Source organism: Maniola hyperantus, chromosome 7, assembly GCF_902806685.2.
Source record: "Maniola hyperantus chromosome 7, iAphHyp1.2, whole genome shotgun sequence".
Taxonomy (NCBI): Eukaryota; Metazoa; Arthropoda; class Insecta; order Lepidoptera; family Nymphalidae; genus Maniola; species Maniola hyperantus.
Window position 1 is genome coordinate 14429378 of NC_048542.1, and position 16526 is coordinate 14445903.

The 16526-nt window shown below is 36.0% G+C and overlaps 2 protein-coding genes across 2 annotated transcripts in view; one reads left to right on the forward strand and one right to left on the reverse strand.

The window, feature by feature from the left end:
* Nucleotides 1-783: 783 nt before the first annotated feature.
* Nucleotides 784-9653, reverse strand: LOC117983558 (uncharacterized). The gene is made up of 12 exons (XM_034970144.2): nt 9451-9653; nt 9277-9326; nt 8775-8933; nt 7840-7959; nt 6911-7048; nt 6186-6382; nt 5828-6030; nt 5051-5279; nt 4291-4440; nt 4111-4194; nt 3760-3883; nt 784-3510 (listed from the first exon to the last, which is right to left on the reverse strand). Exons 1-12 carry the CDS (start codon nt 9496-9498, stop codon nt 3342-3344), a joined length of 1671 nt encoding a protein of 556 aa, XP_034826035.1. The 5' UTR covers nt 9499-9653; the 3' UTR covers nt 784-3341.
* A 542-nt stretch (nt 9654-10195) lies between these two features.
* Nucleotides 10196-16526, forward strand: part of LOC117984081 (uncharacterized) — a 34678-nt gene continuing 28347 nt past the window's right edge. The window contains exons 1-2 of the mRNA XM_069500026.1: nt 10196-10339; nt 16114-16293. Coding sequence (XP_069356127.1) covers nt 10299-10339; nt 16114-16293 — 221 coding nt within the window. The 5' untranslated portion in view covers nt 10196-10298. The remainder of the gene's footprint in view (nt 10340-16113; nt 16294-16526) is intronic.

Below are 16526 nucleotides of genomic sequence, written 5' to 3' on the forward strand. Positions count from 1 at the left end.
ACATGGAAACACTGATTCTATTTGAATTTTGTTGAATGATTTGATTTTGAATGAAGTTGTAAAAGAATGTGGGTGAATGACACTTTGACAGCAAGATGACGTGTGCAACCACAGAGTAAATAAACCATGGATGAATGATTACCACTAGATGAGGCACTTTTTACGGTTGAACCGACTTTAAAAAAGTGGGATATTATCAACTTTGATTTTCTCATCTTTTTTATTGTTATATTTTAGCACCTAACTCTATACACTGGTTTTATCTTTTAAGTAGGGATATTAATATAGGTACATACCTACTCTAGTTCCAACAGATGCAATTGTCAACATCGTAAAAAGAGCTCTGGAAGACAGCGAACAGGATAACTGCATATATAGGTTACTTAAAAATCAAATATTTTATTCAAAATAGGTAATACCGTAATAGTAATAAATTACTTTTTGATGGTCGGTTGTTCGATTTGTACGATGATATAGTGGTGGTAATTTTTACGCGAACTTAAAACTAAAACTCAAATAAATCCAAATATATTATATAAAAGAAAAAGGTAACTGACTGACTGACAGATCTATCAACGCACAGCTCAAACTACTGGACGGATTGCGCTGAAATTTGGCATGCAGAAAGCTATTATGACGTCGGCATCCGCTAAGAAAGGATTTTTGAAAATTCAACCCCTAAGGGGGTGAAATAGGGGTTTGAAATTTGTGTAGTCTACGCAGACGAAGTCCCAAGCATAAGCTAGTAATACTTAAAACAAAAAGAAATAAAACGACTTTTAATAAAAACAGCAGCATATATTTCTTACGATAATAAACGTAACAAATATAATTTGAGAATTACCCTAATTTATTAAAGTTTACCCGACTAATCATTTTATTATAGTATTCTAGTCAGTATAGTGTGTAAAAATTAATATAAGCCATTGTTCTACTCACATAAAGACGTTCACTAAATATAATATAACTATACCTTCATAATTATTTTTAGCAAATGCATTGAGATATAAAATAAAACCTAACCAAATTATAATAATGCCTTCAAATCAGTGCAGAAAAGACAGGGGGGTCTTTTACTATATATTACGAGTAGGTACTCATCTAAAAATTCATGTTTGTCTCTGTCTATTTTTACCTATGTGTACCTATACATAGCGCATCGTACATTCGACTGAATTGAAATTTTAGTTGTTGTTGACACTTCCGTGATGGTTTCTGACGGCCATCGACGACCCAGGTGACGCCCGAGACGCAATGCAACGGATGCAGAGCATTAGCTAGATTTTTTATGAATATTGCTATATTTTGTTTACATTACAGAAAATATTTTATTATTTTATACAATTGTTCGTATTTAATGCTATCTTATTTTGGCTTAAAATTATAGCTACTTATTTACCATACTCTTACAAAGTTAACTAGGCAAGAATATAGACCTAATAAATACTATTACCACAATCTAAAGACCAATATAGTATGTGCAAAACTATATAGTCCAATCCTGAACATAAAGCGTATGACTGGGCACTGTATAAAAACATATCTCAGCAGGATTTGTGATTTATTTTTAGTCTATTACCTGCGAAAAGTGCAAACCACCATGTTGCAACTTCAGATTGGACTAATAATGAGGCACATTTTCAGCCTACTGATTCTCTAACTAAATGTCTAACACTGAATGATAGCCACCAAGCTCATTTAACATTTATTTTAAATTTTAATCCATTGAAAGTTTTCTACGAATTTTTATTTTATTTTCACTCAGCGAAGCAGCAATGTAGAACAAACCAATCTCTAATGTGCTCGGTGACTATCATTCAGTTTTAGACACTGAGTTAGCGAGTCACCTGAATGGGCGTGTTTCTTAAAATCCTCATAGCTGTCCATGTAATTCCCTATATTACATTTTTCTAATTACATATTTCACTGAAAAAACAGTACACTCGCATAACATGATCTTTTACCACTTTTTAACGGTAATCTAGCAATTGTGGTTTCGTGAAAACGTAAAAAAAATTCACTACTATTTAGTTCATTACCATCCATTTCCTTATTTACTACATAAATAATGAACCTCCATAAATAAAATCTACCTATAACATGCACATCCATCACAGTTATCTTTCCACGTTTTAAAGGTAATCTAGCAAGAAAGTTTCTTTTGGTTTCATGAAAACTACTTTACTTTTCATTATACATCCATTTTCTTATTTACTTCATAATATGAACCATCTACATATTATGCATAACATATACAGCCATCACAGTTCTCTTTCCACTTTTTAAAGGTAATCTAGCAAGAATGTTTTTCTTTTTGGTTTCGTAAAAACGTAAAAATCGATCTCTATTAATTAGTTCATTGCCATCCGTTTTATTATTTACTTCATAATATGAACCGTCAATTACCACCTTAAATAAATCGGTGCTTTACCGATTAATAGTTTAATTCTGAAAAAGTCAAGTTACCGTACTAAATAATATTGTTTCATGTGCGTTGTAGTTTCGATACATTGCTAAGTATATATTAATCTAATCTAAAGCTGTTTTGCCAAGATATAAAAACTGAAAACATAGTTTGTCAATGTCGCTAAGTCTGTTGTACACAATCTCTGAACTTAACTAAATCTAATGCTATTCTTTTCTGCTGGGAGCATTATGAGAGATAGCAATAAATTTAGAACTATTATTTTAGTTCAGACATTGTGTAAAATAGAATTAGCCACAATTAATACTTGTGCAGCCTCCACTGAAGCAAATTCTGCGATACAAATAGACAAACTAAACTGCATACATACAAACTTACATATCTTGTATACAAAAGTCATATAATATAGGAATGAAATATACAATAGACTCTTCTCTTTCTCACAAATACATCCATCACTATTGCATAGTCAAGAGTCCTATCAAAGAAGTATTCGAGTACAGTGTCCTAATAATATCATTATCAGTTTTATCCGGTTCGAAGGACCATTAAAATGGAACATACGTCCCTTTTAAAATGTGTGCTTTGTATTGTATGACAGTTAGGTCTACAGTATACCCATCTTTCTCTTTCAGTATTATGTGGAGAGAGAGAGGGCGAATACTCCGCTAGTGAGTTGATGCCGTATCTGCCCGCGACTCGCACGTTGTAGTCACTAACATAAGACAATAACAGTATATCCGTCTCTCTCAGTTTTACGTAGTGAGAGAGCGCGAATACTCCACCTAGCGAGTTGATGCCATATCGGCCCGCGACTCGCCTATTGTAGCCACTGACGGCGGGATTGATGAGTTGTATATACGCTACATAGACATAAGACAATAACAGTATATCCGTCCATCTCTCTCTTTCAGTATTACGTAGTGAGAGAGCGCGAATACTCCGCTAGCGAGTTGACGCCATATCGGCCCGCGACTCGCACATTGTAGCCACTGACAGCGGGGTTGATGTGTGCGTTGTGCAGCTCTGCGACTTGTGTGGAACACGCGGCTGCCGGATCTCCGGATCCAGATAGACTTCCGATCCTGCGGGATAAAGATTGCATCATTGACCTACAAATCATACAAATTATGACTATCAAAAGTAGATTGTATTAATGTGCGTGCGTATATTCGAGCAGACCACTCATTTGGTCACTTGACTTGAGGAATAAGTCTACAGCTCTTCCGACGGCGCTCGCGTAGTGAGAGAGAGATTAAGTGAGTGAATGAGTTAGTGAGTGAGTATGAGAGAGAGAGGTGTGATGTTGTTAAATTTAAATTATGATTCCTTACCAAAACTCATTCCCAGGGTGCGCGTTGCCATCCCAAGGGTAGGTCATAACCAGTAGTTTTCCCTCGTGTTCACCTTTCAGCTTCGCAGAGGGCTCTCTGTTCTCCATTTGCACGTTTATACCACCTGCAAAAAGACATGAATTCATCCGTCATTCCCATATAAATAACTATACGAATGATCTTTGTAACATTCTGTGATGATTTTGTTTACAAACCATACATATTTTCGCAGAAAAGCAATGTTTGTCATAATAGAAATATCACAAGCAATTATTGCAAAAGTTTATTTTTCGTATATAAGTATTTTCAATAGAACAGATTGAACTCACAGAATTTAAATGCGTGACTTACCCTTTGGATGTCGTTTACATTCAAAGAAAATTCGTTTTTCGATTGGTGACTGATCATTATGAATAGGCGAGTTTGTGAATAATGCTGGAATACGAAAAATATGTTTATTTTAGTATTTCACCCATAAGATTGCAAGGTATTTCTTAAGGAAAGCATAATATATAACTTAATGCAACTCACATTGTATACCGCGACTCGTCCTAATGTAGGCGAAATTAACGTCAGTGACGTGGCTCAAAAGATCCTTCTTAAGGAACGCCCGTATCCGCTCTAGGAATGTGAGGATATACACGTCCGGCTGGTGCGGGGCGATCTTCCACACGCCGAGTCCTATAAAAACATAACAAAGTAACATGAAATATATACTGATAGCTAGCTAAACTTCCAGTTAAAACTAGATAGGTAAATAGGTCTTAAACCTGTATGGATCTGAATGAAGCCTACGACGCTCGTACAGTACGCAACAAAAAATAATGTACATCGACCTTTAGAAAGAGGTAGCAAGCAATTTTGTAGAGCATTGTCTCTGTCATCGAGACCGATAAAACGTCACATAGTGACAGAGACAACGCTCTACAAAGCCGAACTCTCATGCTAAAGGTCGATACATTATTTTCTGCCGCGTACTGTAATATAGGTTAGAAACGGAGGGAGCACATAATTCGAAGACCCGATAGTGTTCAGGGTCCCAAACAGCTGGAAATGTGACCTCGCACCGGAAAGCGTAGCTTTGGCAAACCCCTAACCAAGTGGACAGCGACATCAAACGAGTCGCAGGTAGCTGCTCTTACCTGAAAGATAGAGCGGGGGTGGGAAGGAGGATTTTAGTCCGTAGGCCATTGGGCAGCACCCCAAGTGGAGCATGCCAGAGGCATCCATGAGGATTTTCCTCCTATAACGAAAAAAAAAGGTAGCTGCTATCTTTGCCGTCTTTACTTACCACACCCTATAACATTGACGAAGGCATCTCTCCCGCTCTCCACAGCTCTGTACTCAGCCTCTAGAAGGGTGGTTTCGACGAGAATGCTCAGCCTCTTGTAGTACACCTCATTGTCGAATATATTATCAGAGTGCGGCTGCTTCACATATCTGTCCAGATACTGTTTGTCTTCATCCTTGTCTTGGATGTTTATATAAGATGTTAATTCTTCATATGTGTAACTATGAACCTATAAAGGTACAGAAAAGTTCAAAAATATGCATAACAGGTTAGCAAGCATTTTATTTATGAACACATTTTGTGTGACTTCTATTATCAAGCCCGCGGGATTCTATTATCAAGCCTCCGCTGTCCATCCGTCTATCCGTCTGTCAGCGGGTTGTATCTCATAAATAATAATAATAGGTAGAGTGTTGATATTTTCACAGTGTGTATTGCAAATAAAAAAAAATTAACTCATACGATAATTACGGGATCCTTCGCAATTGATCAGTTTTTATCTAACCTTATTGTTAAGTTTGTATAGGTAGGAACTTACACAAACTACATAATGTTTTGAAGCATCCTAAACATAGTGATATACATTATGCAGCAGAAAATAATGAACATCGGCCTTTAGAATGACTTTCGGCTTTGTAGAGCGTTGTCTCTGTCACTCATACCTATATGACGTTTTGTCGGTCTCAACGACAGAGACAACGCTCTACAAATCCGCTATATTTTTCTAAAGATCGATGTACATTATTTTCTGCCGCGTAGTGTAAAACATATTCTTACCTGGTAGAATTCTGACCACATTTGTCTCCACATATGTTTAGCGGACTGATTATTCCTCACATACGTAGTCTTCAGAACGTTAAGACATGTCGTAGGCGTCACTTCTTCACCATAACCGTTTTCAAGGCAATTCTGTTGCTCAGTTATTACTATGTCTTCGTAGTCCATTCGACCGCGTCTCTCAAAACGTGGACCTATGAGACCTTTAACAGAAAATGATGCTTTTAAAAACGAAACGAAGAAAAAACGAAAACAAAGCCGAAAGCCGAATATACTTGGCCAAATGCCGACCATCTAGCCGAATATCGAATATTTGGCCGAATATAATGTGCTGAAATTCGATTTTTTTTTCACTCACCGATAATAACGGCGTCTTCTTCGGCGATGTCCTCTCTAATAACCCCAGCGTTTGTCCTTGAGCCGTCGTTGATGCATTCTGTATACCCACTTACGTAGACCATAGCGGATAACTTCATCTCATCATAGCTCAAACAGTTCTCCAGTAAGAGCGGAGGTTTCTGATGCAGAGTGCCAACTTGTTCCCAACCATCGTGACTAATAGAAAAAATTGTTACAACAGAAATCAATTTAGAAGTTCAACTATGCGAATTTCCAGTCTAAATAAATTTGATAAGATCTAAAAGTCGTATTTATCCCATTTTTAGTCCTATTTCCCCCATGACACTGGTTAACCTAGTTTGGGAGTCATGGGTAATTTTAAGCAACAAATAAAGATTTGTTTATTTATTTATTACATTTAACCCCAATATGAAAACTTACTAACTACTACTCTGATTTCAAGATTAAATAATAAACTATGTACTATAATATTATAAATTTATTATAAGTATTGATGTGAAAGTGTGGATGTTTGGATGTTTGTTACTCAATCACGCAAAAACGGCTGAATGGATTTGGATGAAATTTGGAATGGAGATAGATTATACCCTGGATTAACAGGCTACTTTTTATATATAATATTTATTTAATCAAAGAGTTCCCGCGGGATTTTTAAAACCTATATCCACGCGTACGAAGTCGCGGGCATCAGCTAGTTATTGTTATAATGTAAGTCATTCTTACTCTCTTTCACCAGAGAAGAGCAGAAAGTCATCGCTCTCGTTCATAAATGTGACAGCGCGTTTTTTGAGTATCCTCTCTATGAACTCGGGCACCGTCATATCTTTGTAGAATGCCTTTTCTATGTTACAACCAAATTCTCTGAAAAGAAAAGAAACTTTAATCATACACTATACAAAAAGTGTGTCAAGCTGAGACCTATACAGCATACTTTGATTTTGCTTAGACTTGAAAGAGTTAAAACAAGACATAGTTAGCTGTCTCATGTAAATCTAATGAAAAAATTGTTACCATAAAATGGACAACTTCTAAGCGTAGGACTGGGAAAACTTGCCACTAAATTTGTAGGACTATGTGGCCATTTCAATGTACAAATATTTACTAAGCTGCATACAAAAAATCAGCTGGTTATTTATAATAATTTTTATGACCCCGTTATTTGGACATATGTATTCAGAGTGGATTACACACCAGTCATACCATCTATTTTGTAGGACAATTGTTTTTCCGAGTTTATTATCCAATTATCTCGATATTCAAAAAAATACTTACTGTTATTCAGACAATTTCGACCAACCAAGTACAATAGCTACCTCTATAGAGAATTTTCACGGAGCAAAAATTGGGTGTCTCATCAAACGGAACCTACTCACAAAGATCTAGCCTGTTATTAATCACAAATGAAAAAAATACTCGGCGGCTGCTGGCCTATTAGGTAAATCCATACTAATATTATAAATGCGAAAGTGTGTCTGTCTGTCTGTCTGTCTGCTAGCCTTTCACGGTCCAGCTGTTCAACCGATTTTGACGAAATTAGGTACAGCGATAGCTTGCATCCCGGGGAAGGACATAGGCTAATAGGTTTTAAAAACCTAAATCCACGCGGACGAAGTAGCGGGCATCAGCTAGTCAGGAATAATTATTTTTCTTACCTTTTGTAAATAAGAAAGTGTGTCATCAGCAACAGAACCCTCTCATGTATCAAAGGGTATGTTGACACTATGTTCCTCTTCAACTTCTCTATTGGTGTGCGGACTTTTAACTTCTCCAACCTGAAAGTATTTGAAAAACTAATTTCTAATTGTCGGGACTTTACCACACCGGTTCAAAAATAGATTCCACTGAGAAGAGTCAGCAAGAAAATCAGAAGTTCGACGACCTCTTTGACGCAGTGGTAAGCGCTGTTGTCTTATTAGTGGGAGGTCCTGGGTTCGATTCTCTGGTAGTCTGGGTTTGGAATTTAATAATTTCTAAATTTCTGGCCTGGTCTGGTAGGCTTCGGCCGTGGCTAGTGCCGCCAAGCGATGTGTAGAAACCAAAGGGGTGTGGGTTTATTAAAAAACGGCCAACCCCTTCCAGGTTGCCCGCTTCCATCTTAGACTGCATCATCACTTACCACCAGGTGAGATTGCAGTCAAGGGATAACTTGTATCTGAATATTAAAAAAAGTTACCCTTTTTAAAAAGCAAAATGTTATAATATGAACAAATTTAAATTTTTTTGTTGTGTAAATTCCACAAATTCCCGGTTTACAGGTTTTTTCCATTACTTGTGCTATAAGACCTACCTATCTGCCAAATTTCGTAAGCACTTGTAAAAGTTTATACGAATAAAAATAAATAAAAAGATTTTCATTTCATGATTGTAGATCAATGGGAAATACCCTATAGGTTTTCTTGATAGACACGATAGACAGACAGACAACAAAGTGATCCTATAAGGGTTTCTTTTTCCTTTTGAGGTACGGAACCACATAAAACACATAAGTATTATAATATAATAACCTCGAATTAACGAATGTTGTCTGACACTGTGTTAAAATTTAATATTAGCAAATCTGAGAACTCTGAGACAGTTCATCACTTACCTGATAGTTTCTATTGGGAATGGTATGGAGAAGGCTTTACTCTTCTTGATAAGCTCTTCTACATCATCAGAGAGCTTCATAGTCGGCAGATCTATGCATTTATGTAGCAGTTCATTGGTCTCCTTACTCATGCTTGGATAGCACCAGTCTGGCTTACACCTGACAATAAGAATGTGTCTTGTTATGACAAAAAACTACCTATTTCTCTTGTTTATATTGTTTTTCAGTGAATACATGGCTTCAGTCAGTTCAGAAGAAAACCTCAAGAAGACTTTGAAGAATATTTTTGTAATGTAGATTTACCAGATTTACAACATTCACATCAATTTATTGTGATCATAAACAAAATACATTACTCTCTGTTTATTGGACTTAGTGATTATTACTTTGTTCAAAGGCTCTGAAGCTAAAAGTAGATACAATATCAAACTGAATAGGTAGTAGACCTATCAATAGGGTAGGATATTTTATATTCTATTTTGACAGAGATTTAGTTACTTACCAAGAAATATTCTGGAAATGACGCAAAATATCCATTTTCTGCGACTGCACCTGCAACCACCGATTGTTAACATAAACCAACATAAGAGGAGACAAATGACTAGTTAATTATAGTGAAAAAACCAATCATCAATGTTTTTATACATGTTTATGATATTATATTGTGTGTACTTACAAATTGACGATAAGCAATACAATACGCAATTTGTTTATGATATCGCATTAAACATAGAAGGATTCTTGGCCCGTTAACATCATAATCTCAAATCGGAACGTTTGTTTAGCTAAAATAATTTTCAAAATTGCAACTTTTGCTTTTTTGGCTTGGTTTCGTAATTTATAATTATTTCTTTACTCGTATTTCGTAAGCGAACTTCGAGGCTTGTCGAAAAAATATCGATATATCGATATTATTTCCTCAATATATCGATATTTTTGAACGATATTTAATTTTTCGATAATAAATAAAAATAATATTTCATTATTATTTTTCTAAAGTAATAAGTGTATTGATATAAAATTTCAACTATCGAAATAGTATTAAGTATGTGCGCGCTCTCTCTTGTGAGAGTGCGTGGCCTGCACGGAACAGAACATTTTCTGTTCCGTGGTGGCCTGGTTCCACGTTTTCAAATGTGATGTTATAGAGCTACATTTTTGTAGCTATATCATCACATTTGAAAACGTGGAACGTTCTTCAGGAAAGTGTTCTTGCACAATATTATCTAAAATATGATGAGTCCGATGAGTCATGAACTCGATTATTATAATATAAGTTGCAGGTACACCCATGCCACACATCACTATGGAGTATGGACTGAAGATGACAGTGACGTAACAGTGGTAAAGCAGTGGTATTATGACGTTTGTTTTGGTTTGTTTGCTGTGGTAATTTTCGCGCATTGTTTTAAACTTTTATATCTTATCTTTTATGGACTATAAAGGAAAATTGAGTTTATTACTGTGTTAATAAAGTGTATTTGTAGTGCACAAAAGATTTCCTATATCTACACGATATTTCCAATGGAAGGTATTCGAGATATTCGGTGGAATATACGCAAATTGTGAGTTATTTATACTTTAGTAGGTTTTAAATCTTCTATAAAAGGAGAAGGTGACTGACTGACTGACTGACTGACTGACTGATCTATCAACGCACAGCTCAAACTACTGGACGGATCGGGCTGAAATTTGGCATGCAGATAGCTATTATGACGTAGGCATCCGCTAAGAAAGGATTTTTGAAAATTTAACTCCTAAGGGGGTTAAATAGGGGTTTGAAATTTTGTAGTCCACGCGGACGAAGTCGCGAGCATAAGCTAGTCTATATATATAAAAGGAAAAGGTGACTGACTGACTAACTGACTGGTCTATCAACGCACAGCTCAAACTACTGGACGGATCGGGCTGAAATTTGGCATGCAGATAGCTATTATGACGTAGGCATCCGCTAAGAAAGGATTTTTGAAAATTCAACCCCTAAGGGGGTGAAATAGGGGTTTCAAATTTGTGTAGTTTACGCGGACGAAGTCGCGAGCGTAAGCTAGTTAAAGTATAAAACCAGAAATTGAGGTAAACACTGAGGAACTGAGGAACTCTCAGGCATGCAATCTGAAAAGTTATAGGTGCACGCCTAGATCCCCAGACTTTCCAAATATGTGGCAGACACATTTAACTACTAGGCTATCAGCTCTTTTTAACCGACTTCAAAAAAAGGAGGAGGTTCTCAATTCGTCGGAATCTTTTTTTTTTTTTTTTTTTTTATTTTTTATGTATGTTCCCCGATTACTCGAAAACGCCTGGACCGATTTTGGAAATTCTTTTTTTGTTTGAAAGGGTATACTTCAAAGTTAGTCCCATTTCAATTTGGTGAAGATCTGATGAACATCTTCGAAGATAGATACTGGAACTCCTCAACGGATAAGAGTAAATTGCTCGCGATCAGTGTAATAGCTTAGTAAACAGTAGATTTTTAACCAGTCATAGCATAATTCCATGGAGCCTGTTGGAACTGGCATTAAACTAAATTGTTTATATTTAAATATATTCTTATTTTTATTTTATTTTTCTAAAATCCTTTGTTTTACGTTCGATGACTTTTTCAACTTACTTCAAATATATATCTCAAACAGGACGTCCAAGTTTTTCCTTTTACTGATATTTTTCCCATAAAATCAAAATATCCCAACACGTTATCAGCACGAAGGGCTCTAGGTGGAAAAATAAAAGTGAAAAGTGGTATTAATTGTCCATAATTGCTTTATTTATATTTTTTCTTTCCAAATGTCACAAGCAAGCGGAGATTTAAGTTGTAACAAGATGTTACATTCTTCGTCAGTTCCTCCGTTTAGTCTCAAAAATAGAGAAGGATATCCAACTTGGAAATTTAAAATGCAAAATTATTTGTTACATGAGGACCTTTGGTTTCCTATAGTTGGGTATCCAGAAGGAGATACGACCGCTGCACCAGTTAAGATAAGGAATGACGCTAAGGCTCTGGCTAAAATATGCTTAACATTAGACGGTCCAGCTATTACACATGTAAGATGTGCAAAAACTGCAGCCGAAGCATGGGAAGCCCTGAAGGCAGCTTTTGAGGATAAAGGTATGGGCCGAAGGCTAGCCTTAGAGCGTAAGCTTTATAGATTAAGTCTTTCAGACTTTGAAAATATTGAACAATATATAGATGCAGTTCTGTCAACGGCACAAGACCTAGCTGACATAGATAAAGTAATAGAAGACAAATCGATTGCAGCTATATTACTAGGAGGTCTCACATCGAAATATGAGCCATTGATTATGGCACTTGAAAACTGCAACATCGATATTACTTCCGATTTGGTCAAAACAAAACTATTAAATGAAATGTCTAAAAATGACACCATACCAACAAATACAGTTTTCCAGGCCAAAGGAATGAAACCCAAACCAAGTAAAATGATTATTTGCTATGACTGTAACGTACCAGGGCATAAACGCCCGGATTGTCCTCAGCGACGTAATAAAGAAAAAATAAGTGTAGCAAATGAGGTCATGGATTCGGTCACAGCACTTACTGCTAATTTTTCAAATAAGGATGTTTGGTACGTAGATTCTGGAGCTACAAAACATATGACTTTCAGAAAAGATTGGTTTCGGGACATTAGGTCAATGCATACTGGAAATATAACTGTTGCAAATGGTGAAAGCGTTAAATGCTGTGGAATAGGAAATATTTCTATTAAGACACCTGGTGATGTAGTAAAAACAATAAGTGATGTTGCCCTGGTACCAGATTTAAAGGCTAATTTACTATCTGTACAGAAAGTTATTGATAAAGGTTTTGTATGTGTTTTCGACAAGAGAGGATGTAGTTTTTATAAAAATGATACTTTTTGTGTTTCAGGTGATTCTGTCCTTCATGCTTCGCCCTGTGGTGGACTGTACATAGTTGATGGTACTGTTAATATTCCACCTAAGATGAATAGTGAAAATATTGCGTATGAGGTGCACTATGACTGTCTGAGCAAGTATCAGCTCTGGCATAAACGGTTAGGACACTTATGTCGCATAGGCATGAATCAATTGAAGAATCATCAGGTAGGAGTAGATTTTACTAAGGTTGATAAAAATAGTTGCATCGCTTGCGTAAAAGGCAAACAAGCCAGAAAACCGTTTAAAAACGTAGCGTATAATAGGGCGTCATCACCTTTAGAACTAATCCATAGTGATTTATGCGGACCAATGTCCACGACATCTTTTCAAGGAAACGTTTATGTTTTAACTTTCATAGATGATTATACTCGCAAGATTTTTGCTTATTTTTTATCTTCTAAAACTGAGGTAAAGAATAAATTTTTATTATTTCGTGCTCTAGTTGAAAAACAATTAGGTTTTCAAATACAGACTCTTAGAACCGATGGAGGAAAAGAATATGTAAATAACGAGTTTTCTGATTACCTTTCTTCGAATGGGATTGAGCACCAAGTAACAACGCCTTATAGCCCACAGCAAAATGGAGTTGCTGAACGTACTAATCGTACAATAACAGAGAAGGCGAGATCAATGTTGGCTGAAAGCTTACTATCTAAAGCATACTGGGAAGATGCTTTCCAAGTTGCAGTTTATTTGAAGAATAGGTCCCCTCATCGAGCTTTGAGTGGCAAAATACCTTATGATAAGTGGAGTGGTCGGAAAAGTGATCTAAGTCACTTAAGAGTATTTGGATGTAGAGCTCTAGTTCATGTACCTTCATGTCAAAGAAGGAAACTAGATTTAAAAGCAGAGGAAGCAATTTTTGTTGGTTACTCGGAAGATCCTAATACTTATGTTTTTCGGGATCCTGCAAATCCAAGACGTATTATTAAGTCAAGAGATGCAAATTTTTTTGAGAATTGTTTTACACCTTTAAAGGAAAATGCATCAGAACCTATAGTTCAAAATACGGAGTCAGTATTACTATTCGAAGAACATACTGAACCTGGTGATGATCAATTTTATGATTGTGTTGATTGTTGTAGTCCAGAAGGAGAATCATCTGTTCCTGTAAACATAGATAAAGAGTCTTCTTGTACTGAACAAACGCAAGTAAGTAATGAACCCAGATACCCATCTAGAAATAGAAAGCCACCTGAATTTTTTAACTTATCAGGTCTCTACTGATGTTGTTTCGGGTGAACCAACAAACTATTCTGAAGCTATACATTCAGAAGATGGTGAAAAATGGGATTTAGCAATGACTGATGAATACAATTCACTTATGAAGTTAAATACCTGGGAGTTAGTAGACAGACCAAATAAAAAAGTTATTCCCTGCAAATGGGTTTATAAGCAAAAGAAGGATGCTTATGGTAATATAACCAAGTATAAGGCAAGGCTAGTGGTCAAAGGATTTAATCAAACAAGAGATATAGATTATCATGAGACGTTTGCGCCTGTGATTCGTCATTCTTCCCTGCGTACTTTGTTTGCATTGGCAGCAGAAGAAGATCTCAAAATGAGACATCTGGATGTTGATACAGCTTTTCTTTATGGAGATTTGGAAGAAGAAGTATTTATGGAACAACCTCTTGGTTTTTCTGTGAAAGGCCAAGAAGACAGGGTTTGCCGGCTTCGCAAATCTCTATATGGTCTAAAACAGGCACCTCGTGCTTGGAACAAAAAATTGAATGAAGTACTTTCAAAAATAGGTTTTGTAGGAACTTCTTCTGAGCCTTGTGTATTTACGAAACTTTTTGGTGATGAACTTGTTATATTGGGTGTCTACGTGGATGACATAATTGTCTTTTATAATTCTGACGTGACGTTTGACATTGTTAAAAATGACTTGTCAAGATATTTTAGTTTGAAAGATCTTGGCAATTTGAAGTCATATTTAGGATTACAAATAGAAAGGAATCAAGATTACATAAAAGTTAGTCAATCAAATTATATATTGTCCATATTGGACAAATTTAATATGAGTGAATGTAAGTCGGCTAGTACTCCTTTAGCTCACAGCAAATTAGAACGAAACGTTTGTGGTGAGTCATTGCTGCTGCCTTACAGAAATCTAATAGGATGCCTTATGTTCTTGGCAGTCAATACACGTCCTGATATAGCATTTGCGACGAGCTACTTAAGCCAATTTAATACGTGTTTTTCAACGGAACATTGGAAAGCAGCAAAGAGGATTCTTCAATACCTGAAGGGTACACTAGAGTATTCCTTAATATATAGGAAAACTGGAAAGCCGTTAACAGGGTATGCAGATGCTGATTGGGCCAATTGTCCAATTGACAGAAAGTCTTACACGGGCTATGTCTTTAAATTGGCTGGTGGACCAGTGTCTTGGGAATCAAAGAAACAACCAACTGTTGCTCTGTCATCCACTGAAGCTGAGTACATGGCTCTTACTGCAGCAACTAAAGAAGCCTGTTATTTACGTAAATTTATAGAGGATATTACGGGTAAAATATCTACAATTAAGATATTGTCAGATAGTCAGAGTGCACTAAACTTAGCTCACAATCCTGTGCACCATAGCAGGACGAAGCATATTGACACTCGTTTTCATTTTATACGAGAAAAAATTAGTAATGATACAATTATTTTAGAGTATATGAAAAGTTGTGATATACCCGCAGATATTCTTACCAAACCACTGGGGCCTATCGCAACTAGTAGAATTATAGGTAGTTTAGGTCTTACTTAGTTTTTTTTTTCTTGTGTGTTAATATGTTATGTTAAGTTTTTTTTTGTAAGACAATTTAGTTTAAAGGGGGATGTTGGAACTGGCATTAAACTAAATTGTTTATATTTAAATATATTCTTATTTTTATTTTATTTTTCTAAAATCCTTTGTTTTACGTTCGATGACTTTTTCAACTTACTTCAAATATATATCTCAAACAGGACGTCCAAGTTTTTCCTTTTACTGATATTTTTCCCATAAAATCAAAATATCCCAACAGAGCCACTAAAAATTGTGAAATAAAAAATTTTTACAAAAAAAATAAAAACCGACTTCGTTACACAAACACTAAAAATTGAAAAATAATTTAATTTATTACCGAATATATTATGTATACAAGAGTTAATATAGTTCCATAATAATATTTTTTGGGGTCGGTGCCAATGAGGTGCCATTGTGGAGTCCTATAAAAATATGAAGTCTAGACGATTCGCGCAGCTAAAGCTAATTGGCACCGGAACCCAAAAATATTATTATGGAACTATATTAACTCTTGTATACATAATATATTCGGTAATAAATTAAATTATTTTTCAATTTTTAGTGTTTGTGTAACGAAGTCGGTTTTTATTTTTTTTGTAAAATTTTTTTTACATAATATTAATACTATGATTTATCTATTTGCAGCTGCAAGGATGATTGGCCTTATCCTGGTCTCAAAGAAAGTGATAAGCAATACATGAAATGTACCAATAAGTATACAGGAGTCGTAACTTATGATGGTCATGGTACAATGACACCACATGAAGAAGTAATCATTGAAAAGAGTGAAGTTTTTCCTGTACCATTTCCTATAAGTACTGTTAGGTAGGTATTATCAGTAGCCTTCTCTTCTTCTTCTTCTCTCTCTGGGCTGGTTTCCGCACTTAAACGTTTCCGTCTGTTGTGCGTGCATTGCCCCTCCCCGCTGAAGTCTTCACTCCAGCCATCCAAGCTCGCTCCAGAAGCCAAGTAAACCGCTCAGGTTGCCGAGGGCTTCATGGAGTGAGGTCGGGGAACCCAAATGCCGCTCGCATTGCTCTGCCACACCCTTGCACTCT